General features: G+C 40.2%; 1 protein-coding gene across 3 annotated transcripts in view; it reads right to left on the reverse strand.

The window, feature by feature from the left end:
• The window catches only part of LRP2 (LDL receptor related protein 2), a gene marked incomplete in the record, with an annotated part of 280,817 nt that overhangs the window by 121,457 nt on the left and 138,885 nt on the right, over nucleotides 1-20,475 (reverse strand). For all 3 annotated transcript variants that reach the window (XM_056536932.1, XM_056536931.1, XM_056536933.1), the window contains 9 exon segments: nucleotides 57-234; nucleotides 2,083-2,192; nucleotides 2,626-2,769; nucleotides 4,566-4,732; nucleotides 11,991-12,119; nucleotides 13,240-13,417; nucleotides 13,656-13,884; nucleotides 15,098-15,282; nucleotides 17,325-17,536. In XM_056536932.1, the coding sequence (XP_056392907.1) occupies nucleotides 57-234; nucleotides 2,083-2,192; nucleotides 2,626-2,769; nucleotides 4,566-4,732; nucleotides 11,991-12,119; nucleotides 13,240-13,417; nucleotides 13,656-13,884; nucleotides 15,098-15,282; nucleotides 17,325-17,536 (1,532 nt within the window).

Genomic DNA, 20,475 nt, shown 5'->3' on the forward strand with positions numbered 1-20,475 from the left:
CATATAAAATCTAAATCTCATGAAACTTTTTGAATAATACATAATGTGATTATTACCACTCCGCTGCCAGTCACGGCCCAGTACAGCTTCTGTTCGGCGATGTCAATAGTGATGAACTCGACGTGATCAAGGCTGTTGGTGAACAAGACGGCTGGATTGGAGCCATCCATGTGTGCACTGGCAATCTTTGGAGGAACTCCACTTTCGGTCCCCTGATCTGTCCAGTACATCTTTCTGGAACGAAAAAATTTGTTTTCTTACCAAAGTTTTATAAAACACAAAATTACATTGTTAATAATCATTCATTCCAAATGTCAGCAGTGCTAACAAATAGTGGCAATACATGTATGGCTAGCTACAGCTTATCCGGTGATAACAGCTGATCACCCTGAAGACTTATCTGCATGGGGGTGTTCTGTTGCTTAGACTAAGGCCCTTCACATATGTCCGGCGTCCGACAGCATTTCCTTCCGGAGGGAAACTGATCCCAATCATTTGAATGGGGCAATACAAGTAAGATCTGTGCAATGACACGAATCCTGCACTCACCGCTGGACTGACAACTCTAGTTTCCAAATGTGGAGATACCGGAGGACGTGGCTAACACAACCGCGTGGGGCACTCAGAGGTGACTGTCGCCTCTGAGCGCCCCACGCAGATGTGTTAGCCACGTCCTCCGGTATCTCCACATTTGGAGCCTAGAGTCGTAAGTCCAGCGGTGAGTGCAGGATTCGTGTTATTGCACAGATCTTACTTGTATTGAGTTGTTGATTAGCGTCATTCCTAGCACCTCCGGAGTATTTCACTATTGGACTAACCCCAATTATCTACTGACAAAGGCGTTATGTTAGATATGATGACCGTGTTATGATTCTGTGGTGCCACCCATACTTACGTACGTTTCTGAATGGGACAGTTCACCAGGCAGTGATACATGCCGCATGGTGTCGACTTTAGGTTCCAAATGTGCAGATACCGGAGGACGTGGCTAACATGGCTAACACAACTGCGTGGGGCGCTCAGAGGCGACTTCCGGTGGTTTCGCACATATGCACGAAACCGCCGACAGTCGCCTCTGAATGCCCCAGCAGATGTGTTAGCCACATCCTCCGGTATCTCCACGTTTGGAGCCTAGAGTGGTAAGTGAGTGCAGGATTCGTGTCATTGCACAGATCTTACTTGTATTGAGTTGTTGATTAGCATCATTCCTAGCACCTCCGGAGTACTTCACTATTGGATTAACCCCAATTACCTACTGACCAAGGCGTTATGTTAGCTATGATGACCGTCTAATGATTCTGTGGCGCCACCCAAGCTTCTTATACTTACGTACGTATCTGAGGGGCAGTTCACATTCACCAGGCAGTGATACATGCCGCCTGGTGTCGGACAGGGGAACACATCTTGCTGCATTCCCCTGTCTGGTATGCACAATTATTCAACGTCGAATCATAACAGTTGTTGCATCGGTTGCGGCAAGTTTTAAAGGGGTACTCCCGTGGAAAACTTTTTTTTTTTTTTTAAATAAACTCATGCCAGAAAGTTAAACAGATTTGTAAATCACTTCTATTAAAAAATCTTAATCCTTCCAGTACTTTTTAGGGGCTGTATACTAAAGAAAAATCCAAAAAGAAATGCATTTCCTGTGATGTCCTGACCACAGTGCTCTCTGCTGACCTCTGCTGTCCATTTTAGGAACTGTCCAGAGCAGCATATGTTTGCTATGGGGATTTTCTCCAGTTCCTAAAATGGACAGCAGAGGTCAGCAGAGAGCACTGTGGTAAGGACATCACAGGAAATGCATTTCTTTTTGGATTTCTATTTAGTATACAGCCCCTAAAAAGTACTGGTAGGATTAAGATTTTTTAATAGAAGTGATTTACTGTTTAACTTTCTGGCATCAGTTGATTTAAAAAAAAAAAAAAGTTTTCCACGGTAGTACAGCTTTAAGCTGGGCTCACTAAGCCGGACACTGGACATATGTGAACCCAGCGTAAACCTTCTTTTAGATGGCCATGACTGGCTTTAGCAGTGCGTGCCAAAGATCTAGGCCTCTGCACAAAACATAAACTTATATCATACCCTCTAGCTGGATCAATGGTAATTCCAAGTGGCCTTCCAGCTCCCGTAGAGGTCCCATCATTTGTAATAACAGTCTTTCTATACTTTACATCACCGTACATCTTAAGAACCTTAAAAGAAAAGATAAAGGAGACGTAGATAAATTGCAGTTGAAAGACAGTGACCTGACCTATTATATGTCTCCTCAACAGACCATACATGTATAGATTCTGGGGTACAGGCTGAGAAAGGTGAAATAAAATGGGAACCTGGAAGGGGTGGAACACAGTCCATTTCTTTAAAAACCCAAAGAAACATATCCAGAGGAGTCACTTAAAGCTCCTGAGCCATGATAACAACCTCTGCTATGGCCCCGCTTCCTCCATCTATAAAATGCTATCTACAGTATTATGCCCCCCTTAAATCACTGTCTCTGTACGCCTCTAGGTCCCTATGCACATGCCTGCCATTTCTTTTGAGTCAAATTTTTATTATGCTGAATAAAGTCATAGATTTCACTTGCATCTAACAGCTATTCATAGTGTTTTGTCTAGCACAATTTACCTCAATGGACTGAGTTGCTGGATTTGTGTAATAAAGATTCCCTGAGATCCAGTCTAATGCCAGACCGATAGGTGTGCCCATGATCACAGATGGAGCAAACGCTGTCCTGTTAGTTCCATCTGCCTTTACTCTGTGGATTTCACCCTGGAAAGTAAGAAGACAATAGCTAATATAATATTCGCTCAACTCCAGGTTACAATATCTTCAACATATAGTGGTCTTTTCTGGACCATTTTAACTTGAAACTAGACTGAGCCTACAATACTACGGACAGTCCAGATCTACGAAATGTGCCAATGGTTGGAAGAACCGACCAATCAGAATGGGCATTTTACTGATAAAACACCTGTATAACTGAAGTGTGTGCACTGACTGGCTGTCTGGTAGCGCCCCCTACAGTACAGGAAGGTACATGTTCTGTACTACTCTTTTCCTGTGCAAGGGTTAGCTGCTACTTTAGACCCTTTGGACACCAGGTGGCCCTCACTCGGTGTCCAAAGGGTCTAAATTAGCAGCTAACCCTGGCACAGGAAAAGACTGTACAGGACCCTGAAGAAGCTCCTGTCCTCTATATAGACAGTGATTACAGCTCCCAGCAGATCTTTCTTACTTTTATATGTAAGGACTTGCTTTATCTGTATTAGTTATCTACTTATTATTCTTTAAAATGGTACTCCGGTGGAAAACTTTTTTTTTTTTTATGAACTGGTGCCAGAAAGTTAAAGGGGTATTCCAGGCAAAAACTTTTTTTTTATATATCAACTGGCTCCGGAAAGTTAAACAGATTTGTAAATTACTTCTATTAAAAAATCTTAATCCTTCCAATAGTTACTGTAGTTTTCTGTCTAACTGCTAAATGATGATGTCCCGTCACGGGAGCTGTGCATGATGGGAGAATATCCCCATAGGAACTGCACAGCTCCCGGGACATGAGTCATCAGAAAGCAGTTAGACAGAAAACAGCAACTCAACTTCAGAAGCTAATAACTATTGGAAGGATTAAGATTTTTTAATGGAAGTAATTTACAAATCTGTTTAACTTTCCGGAGCCAGTAGATATATAAAAAAAAAGTTTTTGTCTGGAATACCCCTTTAAACTCATTTGTAAATTACTTCTATTTAAAAATCTTAATCCTTCCAGTATTTATTAGCAGCTATATTCTACAGAAGAAATTCTTTTCTTTTTGGATTTCTTTTTGGTCTTGTCTACAGTGCTCTCTGCTGACACCACTGTCCGTGTCAGGAACTGTCCAGAACAGCATAGGTTTGTTATGGGGATTTTCTCCTGCTCTGGACAGTTCCTGATATGGCATCAGGTGTCAGCAGAGAGCACTGTGGACAAGACAAAATATTTTTTTTTAAAGAAAATAATTTACTCTGTAGCAATCAGCTGCTAATAAGTAGTGGAAGGACACATATTTTTTTATAGAAGTAATTTACAAAACTTTCTGGTACCAGTTGATTTGAAAAAATGTTTTTTCCCACTGGAGTACCCCTTTAATCCTCACTGTTTCCTATTTTTTGGATGACATTTTGGGGTCTTCAGAACCAATTAACGGCTTTCCATAGAGTTCTGGTCTCAACATACAATGGTTTCAACATAAAGTGGTCGTCCTGGGACCAATGAATATTGTAACCTGAGGGACCACTGTATTAACAGAATGTTCATTTTCTCATATATTGATGTGAATTGAGTTTGCAGATCACATATCTCCCTCCACTACATACCCAATTCACAACTTCCCAAATATGACACCCACTCACTTTAATATTATCTGTTAAGCAATGACTTTAAATTGTTACATAGACTCAGGACAGGGGTTGGTGCCACCCAGTGCCCAGTAACATCCAATACCTATGCCTTGAATGGCAAGGTAACGTCACATTTATGTGTTGTCATTGCACTGGGGTAAAGTGCTTGATGAATTTAAAGTACTTACAGGATATTCAATCCAGTAGATCATTTGTTCTGTATCATCGAATTCCACATCATATCCATTACGGATGCCTGCTATTGGCACCATGGCATCGTTGGTCTTTCCCGAGGGGTCAAGAGATATTCCATAAATGATGTTATCTCTCATTACAATGAGGAACGGTTTTTCATCTGCGAAAAAGATAAGTAGGCTCAGTTATACAGGATTGAGCTAGTGGTCTCCAAACTGTGGCCCTCCAGCTGCTGCAAAACTACAACTTCCAGCATGCCCGGACAGCCAACAGCTGTCCGGGCATGCTGGGAGTTGTAGTTTTGCAACATGTCAAGGGCCACGGTTTGTAGACCACTATGCTAAGCTTTAAGATTCATATAGCATATGTTTGGCAGTATAGCACAATAGTCTATGGGTGGTGTGCGTGGATGGGTTTCAGCATAGTAGAAAAGTAATTCCCGGCATTGAGCTGCATTACCATGACTAACCACAACCATATGTATGGCACTGTGTCTGGATAAGTGATGAAAAAAAACAAACACCACTGTCTCTAATCGCTTACATATATCACCATTACATTCACATACATAAAGGTTTATTCAATTCTAACAACTCCTCCTTAGTGAATTATTTTTTTTATATTTTTATTTATTTACTTATTTATTTATTTTCATTTTTTTAATGAGTGTTTTTCTGTACATTTATCATACATACACTGTTAAAGATGTGGTACAGATAATGTTAAAAGTAATATATCCCCTAATTTATTTCTTTTTTTTTTTTAATTAGAGACACATATTGATACATGCTCCTTTTTCTAATATCTTTCTATCATTAGAATGTAATTTTTATTTATTTATTTTTGTAATTATTATGGAGGTGGACATTTTGGCCGTGCTGTTTTATAGATACGTTTCACAGCAATCCCCATGGCTATACCAATAATACACTGAAACTGTCCCATCGATGTGAATGGGGAAAGGTGTCTGGGTGTACTCAGTGACCTTTGCATAGGTTTACAGGGAGGGTGAAGCTGATTTGTGAGCAACAGCTATTGTGTGTATACTTCTGTTATCTATATATACTGGTGTCACCATTTACTATATTCCTGTTTAACCATCAATAGACTGAAACTGTCCCATTGATGTGAATGGGGAAAGGTGTCTGGGTGTACTCAGTGACCTTTGCATAGGATTACAGGGAGGGTGAAGCTGATTTGTGAGCAACAGCTATTGTGTGTATACTTCTGTTATCTATATACTGGTGTCACCATTTACTATACTCCTGTTTTTGTTGATGATGAAGAGACTGCAGGGAAATCATCTGCACAGAACAGGAAGTCTCAGCTTAGATTTAGGCCTAGTGGCCAGAATGGGAACTGCAAGATTTCAGTTTTTTTTTTTTTTTTAAATATAGATAGTGAAATAAAAAATTAGAAAAACAATTAACAACAATTCCTAAAAAAATATGGTTAACATATAAACTTTACATCAACAATAGATCATTTTCTGATGACACATTTCCTTTAAAAGTTAAATGAACACGGAATGCATTTATAGTGATCCAAAACATTAATAGAAGATTTTCGTGAGGCAGGTGGCTTAAAAAAGTTTATGCGAATATCAAAGTTTTTTAATTATTTTTTTTATTGGTGTCTAAGTATTTTTAGTGGTTATTATCTATAATTAGCTATAGTTATTATCTGTAGTTAGTATCTATTTCAATGAATTATTATTAGAATTATTAGAAAATTTGAATTTTTTTTATTGCATGTGATTTTAGTACTTTACATTAGCCAAATGATTTTTGTATCACCAATTACTTTATTTTTTATTATGTATTCATTGTACCTATTATTATATATTTATTACCTACTGAAACTGAGCTTTGAAATATGTGAAATTTTAATGGACTTTTAATTGTTGTCTTTTTTTTTTTTTAATTAAGACATTTAGTGCAATTTCAGATCTCAAGGTGCACTATATTGCTATGTTGAAATGAAGACAATAGATCAGAATGAGCATACCAAAATCTAATCTTTGTGCTGAAAGTTTGTGCTGGCAGACAAAAATAACACTGTCATCAAGGATTAGGATCATAATAAGTCTCAGAAGAACGAGCAAAGGTCCTTTATTCAATCATTAGCAAGAATTAAAATCTTTCACAATTAAATTAACAAGTGATATAATCCCTATGGTAACGGAGGGGGAGCATCAGGTCTGTAACTGATGTGAAAAATGGTGGTTTTGCTAAATTTTCCAATGTATAAATGGAAGTTTAAGTCTGAAAGAGCCCGAGGTCTTAAAGGGGTTATCCAGGAAAAAACTTTTTATATATATATATATATATATATATATATCAACTGGCTCCAGAAAGTTAAACAGATTTGTAAATTACTTCTATTAAAAAATCTTAATCCTTTCAGTACTTATGAGTTTCTGAAGTTTAGGTTGTTCTTTTCTGTCTAAGTAATCTCTGATGACACGTATCTCGGGAACCGCCCAGTTTAGAAGAGGTTTGCTATGGGAATTTGCTTATAAACTGGGCGTTTCCCGAGACACGTGTCATCAGAGATTACTTAGACAGAAAAGAACAACCTTAACTTCAGAAGCTCATAAGTAGTGAAAGGATTAAGATTTTTTAATAGAAGTAATTTACAAATCTGTTTAACTTTCTGGAACCAGTTGATATATATAAAAAAAAGTTTTTTTCCTGGAATACCCCTTTAAGACTGGGACAGGACAATGAAGTCACTCTATGTGAGATGCATCAATGGTCACACAGGTGAGTTTCAGAAGATAGAAAGCAATGCAGTTGGCTCTGTTTACTGGTCCTGGCAAAGGTCCACTATTGGTCCTATTGGCTGTGTGGATGATTGGAGAACGTTAGCTACCCAGAACTTAAAGGGGTATTCCACTACCTCAGTGTCTGAAACATTTTGTTCTGAATGCTGGGTGCGTGCTACTGGGGTCGTGACGTCATGCACACGCCCCCAAGTGACGTCACACCACACCCCCTCAATGCAAATCTATGGGAGGGAGCGTGGCATCCACCACGCCCCCTCCCATAGACTTGCATTGAGGGGGCGTGATGTGGCGTCACTAGGGGGCGTGTGCATGACATCACGACCCTCGCTGACTAAACCCAGCATTCGGAACAAAATGTTCCGGACGCTGGGGCAGTGGAGTACCCCTTTAAACTGTGCAGTCTCTCACTATGCCTAATAATAAAGTTTCTATTTCCTGAGCTAAGTTAGGACCAATATACCCTTCAAAAACTCATTACATAGACCCCCTTGGTGTGGGGTATACGCATCTGATATCAGAGGGAGTATTTCTTGATGATTATGCCAACTGGGTGTCACACCCATGCCAAGCTTATAATTTTATCTATTTAGCTCTATATTTATGTTTCACTGTCACCAATACATTTTTAGTTTGGTTTCAGGCAGATATAATACACCCACTGAGCACCATGATCATAAACATATTCCAATCACTAGATCCAGAACCAAACTTTATGGTGTCATAGACATGAATGGTGTCAAAAGGGGTGTGGCGTGCCGTTTCTACCCCCGCCGCGGGAACCCAGCGTTCTAAAAATATTGTTTAGAATGCTGGGTGTTGCCCGAAGATCTCGGAGGGCCCAGCGGCGGGACCCCCGCGATCAGACATCTTATCCCCTAGCCTTTGAAAAAGGGATAAGATGTCTAGGGGCGGAGTACCCCTTTAAGAAAACAGTCCAGTGCAGGGCTCTAGTTGGGTTTAGTGGAACCAAGGAGCAGTATGGGTCTTGCATCCATCACATGGTGGTTATACTGCAACCATAGTATGGATTTCCTAAAACCAAACTTAGTGGCAGTTACTAATAGAGTTTATGCTTGTTTTATGTTTGGTGAAATTAATAGAAGTTATGAAATTATTTTAGTGAAAGTTCTCCTACCAACATGCTATTAAAGGAGTTCTCTAGGAAAAAACTTTTTTTATATATATCAACTAGTGTTGCTCGCGAATATTCGCAATTCGAATATTATTTGCGAATATCGCATATTCGCGAATTCGCGAATTTCGCGAATATAGCGCTATATATTCGTAATTACGAATATTCTTTTTTTTTTTTTTTCTTTCACAGTACACATCACAGTGATCATCCCTCTCTGCTTCCAGCTTATGTGGTGTAAAGAAGGCTCTAATACTACTGTGTGAGACGGGCGCGCAAATTTTCGCATATGCTAATTTTCGCTTATGTTACTTTTTATATATGCTAATTTCCGCATGTGTAAATTTTCACATATGCGAATTGTTCGCATATGCGAAAATAACACGGGAATATTACGAATATGCGAATATGCGCGAATATATGACGAATATTCGTCCATATATTCGCGAATATTCGTGAATTCGAATATGGCTTATGCTGCTCAACACTAATATCAACTGGCTCCAGTAAGTTAAACAGATTTGTAAATTAAATTTGTAGATTTGTAAATTACTTCTATTAAAAAATCTTAATCTTTTCGTACTTATGAGCTGCTGAATTTAAGGTTGTTCTTTTCTGTCTGAGTAATCTCTGATGACACGTGTCTCGGGAACCGCCCAGTTTAGAAGCAAATCCCCATAGCAAACCTCTTCTAAACTGGGCGGTTCGCGAGACACGTGTCATCAGAGAGCACTCAGACAGAAAAGAACAACCTTAACTTCAGAAACTCATAAATACTGAAAGGATTAAGATTTTTTAATAGAAGTAATTTACAAATCTGTTTAACTTTCTGGAGCCAGTTGAGATATATATATATATATATATATATATATATATATATAAAAAGTTTTTACCTGGATAACCCCTTTAAGACCTCGGGATCTTTCAGACTTAAACTTCCATTTATACATTGGAAAATTTAGCAAAACCCCCATTTTTCACATTGCTATGGGGATTTGCTTCTAAACTGGGCTGTTCCCGAGACACGTGTCATCAGAGAGCACTTAGACAGAAAAGAACAACCTTAACTTCAGAAGCTCATAAGTACTGAAAGGATAAAGATTCTTTTAATAGAAGTAATTTACAAATCTGTAACCGAAGAAGACTTTCCTCAAGGGCTCAAATAAAATAATTTATAGATAGGGGGGGGGGGGTTAATTTTTAACTAAAAGAGCAACTAAAACAACTAAAGCAACTAATTTACAAATCTGTTTAACTTTCTGGAGACAGCTGATATATATATATAAAGTTTTTTGCTGGATAACCCCTTTAAACACCTTAACTGGAAAACTACTTTAATTCTTAAAAAGAAAAGATTTATCAAAAAGAGAAAATCAGTAGGTCCTGGAAAATGCAATAAGAATATAAATATAAAAACCTTAAATTCAAATCAAAACACTATTACCTTTAAGTGTAAGCTTAGAAAAGCTTAAAGTATCCTTTCCTGTATTCTTCACTTAAACTACTTTGAGAAAAAAAGATGAAAAACCTAACCCTTGCCCCAACATCTGCCCTCTACAAAGGATCTACTTGCTGCTTGTTGACAGCCGGACAGATTTTATCGGCAGCAGAACAGGACATTATTGTTCTGGAAGACTCAAACGTTAAATTTTTAGAACATTTGAAGTCTTGAGAAGAAACATATAGAGGGGCTAACATTTTACTATTGGGGCATCTCAGTCCATAGTCCTCATATCTTAATGATTAATAAAAGCACGACAATTCTCAATGTTATAAAAAAAATAATATACAATAGAAAGAGTAAATGTGTCCTACCCATTGCCATCCACCAACAGTAACAACTCCAATAACACATCAATCTAACTACACTCATTTTTCTTTTTTAACACACAGAATAAGCCAGCTTTTCACCAGTAGTTTCCAACCAAGCTTTTATCATATGTCACAGCCCCAGTTAAAGGGTTACTCTGCCCCTAGACATCTTATCCCCTATACAAAGCATAGGGGATAGGATGTCTGATTGTGGAGGTCCCGCCTCTGGGGACCCCCGCGATCTCGGCTGCGGCACCCCAGACATCTGGTGCACGGAGCGAACTTTGCTCCGTGCCGGATGACTGGTGATGTGGGGCGGAGGCTCTTGAAATCATGGCCACGCCCCACTTGTGATGTCACTGCCACGCCCCCTCAATGCAAGTCTATTGGAGGGGGCATGACGCAGTCACGCCCCCTCCCATAGACTTGCATTGAGGGGACGTAGCCGTGACATCACAAGCCTCTGGTGCTGCACCCAACACTCGGGTGCAGCAGTGAGATCACGGGGGTCCCGAGCGGCAGGACCCCCCGTGATAAGACATCTTATCTCCTATCCTTTGGATAGGGGAGAAGGTGTCTAGGGGCTGAGTAACCCATTAAGCACACAAGCTTGTGAGCCTTTACATGTATTTAAAGGGACTTTTCTTGGAATTTATGATCGATAAGATAGGTAATCTATGCTAATCGGTGAGGTGCTGACACTTTTTACCCCTACAGATCAGCTGTTCTGCACCCGCACTACATAGTGAGTGAGGCAGGAAGCCTTGCACCATTTACTGTATAGTGGTGGTGCCAGGTAACTGCAGCTTATATTCACTTTGATAGGAGAGAAGCTGCAATTATCTGGCACCACCATCATGCAGTGAATGGTGCAAGGCTTCCAGCCTTATTCACTGGGTAGTGTGGGGCTCCACACAGCTGATGACTGGGGGGGGGGCCAGGTGTCAGCACCCTGCAGATCAGAGATAGAGGATAGACCATCGAACATAAAGTCCTGGAAAACCAACTTTAACAAAGTGTTGTATTTATATCTAGTGTTGAGCAGCATAAGCCATATTCGAATTCGCCATATTTCGCGAATGTATGGACGAATATTCGTCATATATTCGCTAAATTCGCACATTCGTAATATTTGCGTTATATTTTCGCATATGCGAAAATTCGCGTATGCTACAATTAGCATAAACGAAAATTCGCATATGCGAAAATTAGCATATGCAAATTTCCCCATATGCGAAAATTCGTACGCCAGTCTCACACAGTAGTATTAGAGCCTTCTTTACACCACACAAGCTGGAAGCAGAGAGGGATGATCACTGTGATGTGTACTGTGAAAAAAAAAATATATATTCGTAATTATGAATATATAGTGCTATATTCGCGAATTTGTGAACATGCGATATTTGCGAATAAAATTCGCATTGCGAATATTCGCGAGCAACACTATTTATATCCAACTAAGAGCAACATATGCACAGAGTTTGTATGTTCTCCCTGTTACTGTGGGGACATCCTGCATGTACTCTGTTCCTCCTACACTCCACATATATGTTTAATTTGGAATTTGGATTGTACACTCAAGAGAGACAAGGACTGATTACCATTACAGTACGGTGTTTCAGAATAGGTTACCTAATAAAACAAATAAAATACATGGTAGACTCCTATATGAAAGCTTTATATTACCTCGCTGACAGTTTACTGAATCGTCCATTAATGACCATCCAGAAGGACAGGCACAGGTATAAAATTTTGAAGAACTTGAAGACAGCAAGCAAAGATGGCTGCATGGGTTTGATGAACATGGATTTTGCCCTGTGAAAATAAATATTAATGCAATAATCATCTAAATTGTTGTAGAATAGGCATGTGTTCAATAAATAGATAAACAAAATTACAATGAAGTAATTAAAAATGTCTATCTTTTTGAAGAACCATGTACAGTGGTCCCTCGGGTTACAATATTAATCAGTTCCAGGACGACCATTGTATGGCGAAACTATTGTATATTGAGACCATAACTCTATGGAAACCTGATAATTGGTTCTGAAGCCAACAAAATGTCATCCAAAAATAGGAAAAAAGTGAGGATTAAATAAAAATAAGTAGATAACTAATATAGATACAGCAAATCCTTACATAAAAGTAAGAGGACAGGAGCTTCTTCAAGGTTCTGTACAGTACACACAGTGTACCAAAAAAAGTAACATGGAGCCGCCCTCACATGGACAAGCTATCCCTGGCACAGGTAAAGAGTAGTACAGAACATGTAATACCTCCTTGTACTGTAGGGGGCGCTATCAGACAGCTAGTCAGTGCATGCACTTTAAGAATACAGGGATTGTACCAGTGAAATGCTATTCCAATTTGTCGGTTCTTCCAGCCATTGACATGTTTCACAGAACTGGACTGTCTGTAGCATTGTATGTTGAGTCTGGTTTCAAGTCACACTGGTCCAGAAAAGACCATTGTATGTTGAAAATATTGTATGTTGAGGCCATTGTAAGTTGAGGGATCACTGTAATAAGTTCTTTGATTGGCAAGTGATCTTTTGCACAGAAACAGACCAGCATACAAAAGGACACCTTTGGCTGGAAAAGGATTTGGGTGTGTCTGCTGGCACTTTAAGACGCAGGAATAGAAGCATGTTCACCCTACAAGCCAGACAGGGGCCGCAGCAGTACACGCATGACAGTCAGAGAGCATGGACCATGTGGAGTAAAGGTAACCTGGCGGCTCTGCTCATTGCAATAAGGTATATGGCGGCAGACATGGACAGCTGGCATTACACATAATAATAAGGTTATAGTACCAGTAAAAATGGATCTATATAACTGAAAACCATGTTGATTAAAATATCCAAATGTAATCAACAATTAAAAGGGTAAAACATTAAAAACCAGAAAGGAAAACATGTATTCAAGAGAGTCTTTACCTCCAGGCTGTTTAACAGGATGAACTGCTGCAAGCCCCATTGGTTGCTGTATATTATAAATCATGACGGTCTGGTTGCCACCATGCCACTTATTTGCTCTTATGACCCGATTGCTGTATCGGTCGCTCCAATAGATGTAGTCTTCAAATATGGCAATGGCATGTGGATGTTGTAGCACCTAGACAAATGCAGATATTTGTATAAGCAAAACATTTATAACAGAATGGTGTATACACAATATTCAAAGAGTAAATGAAAGACCATTTAAATACGCATTATGTGATCTCGCTCATGAAATTCTTTTTATGTAGCCAATTTTCACTCTGTGGTCCATCCACAATGTTTTTTGTGTTAATGTGACTTTGTACCACTGGATAAGATGACCAAAGCTACAAAGTGATAAAAGCTACACTCACCAAATCACTAGCCAAAGCCTGCCTCCTGTTATTTCCATTGTAATCACAGTAGTCAATGTAGTCTAGGTAGGCATCCGCAAAGTATAGGCGCTTCGTAGGGTAATCAATAGTAAGTCCATTGGGCCAATAGATCTTCTCCGAAATTATAACGGTTCTTAATGTCCCATCCATACTGGACCTTTCTATTCTAGGATTTCTTCCCCAGTCTGTCCAAAACATTAGCCGAACACTAAAAAAAAGACATCAAATTTAAACTCCAGTAAGAAATCCCAAGTATAAACCCATAAGATCAATCCAGATACATAGCATAACAGGACATGTTTCTGCAACAAATGCCTTCCTCAGCTGTCTTAGCCAAATAAGGCCTTTGTTGCCAAAATGTGTCCTGTATTTCTATCTGGAAAGTTGTGATACTGAATATCTATTTCATATTATTGATGAGTGCCGAGACCAATGTGTAATTGTTCAATAGCTGTAAGACATGGAGGGAGATTTATCAAAACCTGTGCAGAGGAAAACTCACTCAGTTGCCCATAGCAACCAATTAGATTGCGTCTTTCTTTTTTCACAGGCCTTCCTAAAAATGAAAGACGTGATCTGATTGGTTGCTATGGGCAACTGGGCAAGTTTTCCTCTGCACAGGTTTTGATAAATCTCCTCCATGGTGATGTTCACTGAAGTGGTTCTTACATCACAAGAATAGACCCTTCCATGAGGAACCAATGGACAATGTAGCCAATATGAGCACAATGGTCACAGCAACTTATCCAGCATATTGCACCATTTGGATCACCAACAATATGGGCCACCAAGGATTTTGGACAGTAAAAAGTTATTCTAAGATGTAAAGCACGTTTGAAAAAAAAAAAAAAAAAAAAGGAAATTGAAAAGAAGTAATATATTAAGAAGGAAAACACATAAAAGCTGCATCATAAGCACTAAGGCTAGGTTCACTCTACAGAATTTCCGAATGCAATTCCGATTTGAAATTGCAGGTAGAAATTCCGCTTGCTAAAATGTTCTGTATAGTGAATGGGTTTCTGTTCGAAAATTCACTCTTCGGAATTTGTGAAGCGGAATTTGTGAACGGAAAATCAGCTTGAAAATTTCCGCCTGAAGAATGGCGTTGCTCATTCTTCATGCAGAAATACTTACGGAACACATTGCAATGTATTGGAGACTGCAGTGTCCGCGCGGTCCTAGCGTTGACTGATTCAGCCGGTGCTGGCCGCACTCAGAATCTCCGGCGGAAATTTTCTGTCCGGAGATTCTGTTGTGTGAACCTAGCCTAAGGAACTCAGACTTATCAACAAGGGTTCCTGAATTTTTGCTGGACCAATTTGAGTGAACAGTGTACAGTGCTGCAGAATTTGTGTGCGATATATTAATAAAGAATTATTATTATCTTTCCACACATAAAATAATAAAACAAATATTCTTACTCTGTTCTAGGATCCAGCACAAGCCCTCGAGGATTTGTCACATTCTCACTGATGAGGACAGTCCTGTGAGTCCCATCAAGTTTAGAGACTTCGATGGTCTCCAAAACATAGTCTGTCCAGTAAAGGTTTCGTCCTACCCAGTCTACAGCGATACTTTCCGTCACGGTGACACCGCTGTCAAAAATCTGTAATGATAGTGTCAAGGTTATTAATGCATTTCCAGGGTCAGGGGAAAATCTGAATAATCAGCTCAAAGACAAACATCTAATCTGCCCTAAAACCGGCAAAACAAAGACAATGGGATTTTTTGGGAACAAATAAGCCATCAACATGGTTGCAATGCATATTGGATTATCCAGCTATCAGATATTGTATCCAAGGAACCAAACCATTAAAGGGGTACTCCGGTGGAAAACATTTTTTTTTTTTTTAAATCAACTGGTGCCAGAAAGTTAAACAGATTTGTAAATTACTTCTATAAAAAAAATCTTTACCCTTCCAGTACTTTTTAGCAGCTGTATGCTACAGAAGAAATTCTTTTCTTTTTGAATTAATTTTTTGTCTTGTGCTCTCTGCTGACACCTGATGCCCATATCAGGAACTGTCCAGAGCAGGAGAAAATCCCCATAACAAACCTATGCTGCTCTGGACAGTTCCTGACACGGACAGAGGTGTCAGTAGAGAGCACTGTGGTCAAGACAAAAAAGAAATTCAAAAAGAAAAGAATTTCCTCTGTAGCATACAGCTGCTAAAAAGTACTGGAAGGGTAAAGATTTTTTAATAGAAGTAATTTACAAATCTGTTTAACTTTCTGGCACCAGTTCATTTAAAAAAAAAAAAAAGTTTTCCACCGGAGTACCGCTTTAAACAAGGGTCTTAAATAGTGTATGAGATATTGTTTTTGGAGCTGATTATCATAAGTAACCCAATATCATAGTTTGCAAGGCCTAAACCATATCACATTTCAAACCTTTAGGCTAGATTCACACTACATAAATTGCAAGTGGAAGTCCGCTTTGAAATTCCACTTGAAAAATGTGATGCAACAGAATCCAATTGCTGGCAATGGGATTTCGCTCATTTTTAGGGTACGTTCACACGGGCAGATTACCTCCAGAATTTCCCCAGCATATTTGCTGCGGAAAATCTGCAGCGGTTTTTGCTATCATTGACTTCAATGGGTCAGCAGAAAATCCGCTGTTAGGGTACGTTCACACGGGCAGATTTATTTGCGGGTTTCCCGCTGCATATTTGAAAGGAGGCAGGCTCTTCTCGGCTGTCCGCAGCAGATTTATGACGCTGCGGAAAATCCACCGCAAGCCCCATTGAAGTCAGTAGGGAATGCGGTAGAAATGCCGCCGCGGAAAATCTGCTGCGGACAGCCAAGAAGAGCCCGCCCCCTTTCAAATACACAGCGGGAAACCTGCAAATAAATCTGCCCGTGTGAACGTACCCTAACAGCGGATTTTCTGCTGACCCATTGAAGTCAATGATAGCAAAATCTGCTGCGGATTTTCCGTAGCAAATAAGCTGCGGAAATACCGCAGGTAATCCGCCCATGTGAATGAACCCTTAGGGTACGTTCACACGGGCGGATTTATTTGCGTGTTTCCCGCTGCGTATTTAAAAGAGGGCGGGCTCTTCGCAGCTGTCCGCAGCAGATTTTCCACTGCTGAATTTCCGCTGCGGAAAATCCGCCGCAGACCCTATTGATTTCAGCGGAAATTCTCCCCCTTTCAAATACGCAGCAATAAATCCGCCCGTGTGAACATACCCTAAGGGTGGAATTTGCCTGGAATACATTGCCGTCTATGGGGACAGCAATATACGTTTGCTCCAAGCACTGACTGATTCAGAAGTGTGAACTTAGCCTTACAATTAGGCAGTGTAAAAAGTGTGCATGAAACAAAACAATATAAATCCCCCTTAGACATGTATATGTCAACACCCTCCATATGCATGCTGGTCACTTTAAAGTAGTGGTTTCCAAACTGTGGACCTCCAGCTGTTGCAACACTAGAACTCCCAGCATGCCCGGACAGCCAAAGGCTGTCCGGGCATGCTGGGAGTTGTAGTGTTGCAACAGCTGGAGGCCCACAGTTTGTAGACCACTGCTATAAAGCAACCCAGAACAGATTCTACATGTAAAATCTTTCTCGTACATTGTCATAACTTTTCCCAGGTTTTTGGCACAGTTTTAGATTTCTCCTCAGAACATAAAACTTACAACTTTCCTATCTGTCCCATTGACGAAGGCGCTCCATATTTTATCCTGCGACGTGTCAGACCAGTAAATCCGACCTGTGACAGAGTCGAAATCCACAGCCACTATACTGCGTCCATCCCTGATCACCGAATAAATGTTGTGAGCTTGCGTGGTGATATTGTCGGCAACTATCTGGCTACGACTTGCCACCAACAGCAGCAGATTTCCAAACTCTAAAAGACGAATAGGATACAAGTAAAGTCGTATCACAAAGTCATCGCCTGCACAAAGTTATACTTCACAATAGAAGATACAGTTGTCCCTCAAGTTACAATAATAATTGGTTCCATTGTATGTTGATACCATAACTCTATGGAAACCTGGTGTGGTGTCCCGGTACTGTACATGTATTTTACCTTGTGTAGTAGGTCCCCAAAGTCAGAGTTCCTCCTCCCTGATAGGAGTCTCTTGGTGGGATAACACCTAGTCGCCTCTTCCTTCTTTGATTTTATGTATATTTTATATATTGTATAGTGTAAATATTCCTTCCAGGACCTAAGGTCACATGATTAATAATTATATTGTTCTGCTAAGGTTAAGGACCTTCCAGGTCAGGTGCTCATGTCACGTGATGTACCACAATGCTTTGTAATAGGACTGACAGGTTTGGGGTCCAATAAGCTTTGAGCCTGCCCCTTGCCATATAAGGGCGCTGTATCCAATGATCGCTCTCTTTCCCCCGGGATATGACAGCAAGCGGAGCTCTGTGCAAATCTACGAGACAAATCTAGGCCTGAAGCCTGCTAACTTCAGCCGAATACAAAACCGTGAGTTCAATCTAACTCAATCCTAATCCTACATGACTGCTGGACCTAAACAATACCCCTAAATTCAGTGGAACAGCGTAATCAAGCATCAAAGCTTATTCCCTATACGGTCCCAACCAACCTGTGAGGAGCCTAAAAGTCCGGTCCTCTGTAAAGACTGTTACTACGTTTAACCTGCATAAAATCTGCAGTAAAGTTATCTTCAGTTTACTAAAGTTCCGGTTGTGGACAATCCTTTATTCCTCCCTATCGTTCCGGGGACGGGTGGCGGTAGGATATATAATATACAGAGGAGAACCCGCACCCTGGCGTCACGACAGTTATGGGTTAATCCAACACCCTTTCATCACTGCACAGCTACACCACCTATACCCTACACCCCACAAGCTTACCACACTGGTAATTGGTTCTGAAGACCCCAAAATGTCATCAAAAAAGAGGAAAAAGTGAGGATTAAAGAAAAATAAGTAGATAACTCAGATAATTCAGATAAAGCAAATCCTTACATATAAAAGTAATAAAGATCTGCTGGGAGCTGTAAATCACTGTCTATGTAGAGGACAGGAGCTTCTTCAGGGTCCTGTACAGTACACGCAGTGGGGAAGATTTATCAAAACCTGTGCAGAGGAAAAGAGATGCAGTTGCCCATAGCAACCAATCAGATCACTTCTTTCATTTTGCAGAGGCCTTTTTAAAAATGAAAGAAGCAATCTGATTGGTTGCCATGGGCAACTGCACCACTCTTACTCTGCTCAGATTTTGATAAATCTCCCCCAGTGTCCCAAAAAAGTAAAATGGAGCAGCCTTCACCTGGTGGCCAAAGGATCAGCTAAGGCTGGGTTCACAATAAGTTTTTGCAATTCAAAACAGTTTCAATTTGAAAACCGCACGGAACCGTATTGAAAACCGTATGCATTGACTCTCCATTGAAAACCGTATGCCAAACCATGCATCCGGTTGTGTCCGTTTTACATCTTGTACGGTTTTGTCAGTTTTTTTTCCCGTACCCAAAACCGCAGCCTACCACAGTTTTTGGTCCGGGTGAAAAAACATTTTTAAACTTATACTTTTATTTTAACATGGGAGTCAATGGGAACCATACAGAACCGTATGTGCGTACGGTTCCATCCGGTTTGCACCATACGGTTTTTGGCTTTGCACAGTTTTTTTCTTGGAATTTCAATCAAACAAGTGAAACTTTATTCAGAATGGAGTGAAAAGTTAAAAAAGTATACATTTTTTTCTTAAAAAAAGGATGCAACCAGACATCATTTTTCAAACCGTATTTGTTTTTCAACCGTATACGGATTAAAATTTGTACACACGTTTTGATACAGTTTAGTCAGGTTTTGAGGAATCAGTTTTTTTTATCAAAAATCTGATACAGAACTGTATTGTAAAAACGTGGTGTGAACCCAGCCTAACCCTGGCACAGGTAAAGACCATACACGAACATGTAGACCTCCTTATACTGTTGGAAGCCGCTACCAGACAACAAGGCAGTGCACTTTAGTAATACAGGGGTTTTACTAGTGAAATGTCCATTCTGGTTGGTCAGTACTTCCAGCCATTGACACGTTTCACGTTTCAGGACTGTCCATAGCATTGTATGTTGAGTATGGTTTTAAGGAGAAGAATAGTGGAATCCTGGTTCCACGAAGAAGCGGTGCTTAGGTAGCGCTCGTTTCCAGCGGGAGACGAAAGATTGTAGTCCACGAACTTGGGTATGGTATAAAGAAAAAAATCTTTATTCGCACATGTAGTAGCAAAGGGATAACGCGTTTCGAGGGGCGGAGACCCCCTCTTCGTCAGATCCAATCATATGTTGGGATGGGTTCCCGTCCCATTTATACAGAAAAAGCCCGCGAAATAGTACATATTGGCGAATCAGATTGCGTTGCACAATATACATCCTATTTAAAAGTACATATCAATAATCAATAACATGTATAAACATTAAGAAGATTAAAAGAGTTCCCACTGGAAAAAGGGGAAGGGGAAGGATCAGAGGAAACTATAATGATAGTATGCTCACTCATGGATCCTAGATTGAGGGTTCGGGTGGCTCCTTTGTTAGGGCCGCCAATGGTTGTAACGAAGCTCAGTGGTCCAGTGCCGTGGTTCCTGATGAGATGAAAAAAACGCACAGCAGAGGAGGAACTGGCCACACAAGAAATGGGAGACCCGTTCTCTCGGCCAAAAGTTACTCCGGGTAGATGTCGGATCATCGCGTCGGTGGTGCTCCAGGGGACACACTGCACCTGACATTTTCTAGGTTAGAAGGCACGGAGGATAGCAGGGATTGCAGACTCAAAAAACAGTGGCTCAGCTGTACGGAGCGGTAA

Source organism: Hyla sarda, chromosome 8, assembly GCF_029499605.1.
Source record: "Hyla sarda isolate aHylSar1 chromosome 8, aHylSar1.hap1, whole genome shotgun sequence".
Classification (NCBI taxonomy): Eukaryota; Metazoa; Chordata; class Amphibia; order Anura; family Hylidae; genus Hyla; species Hyla sarda.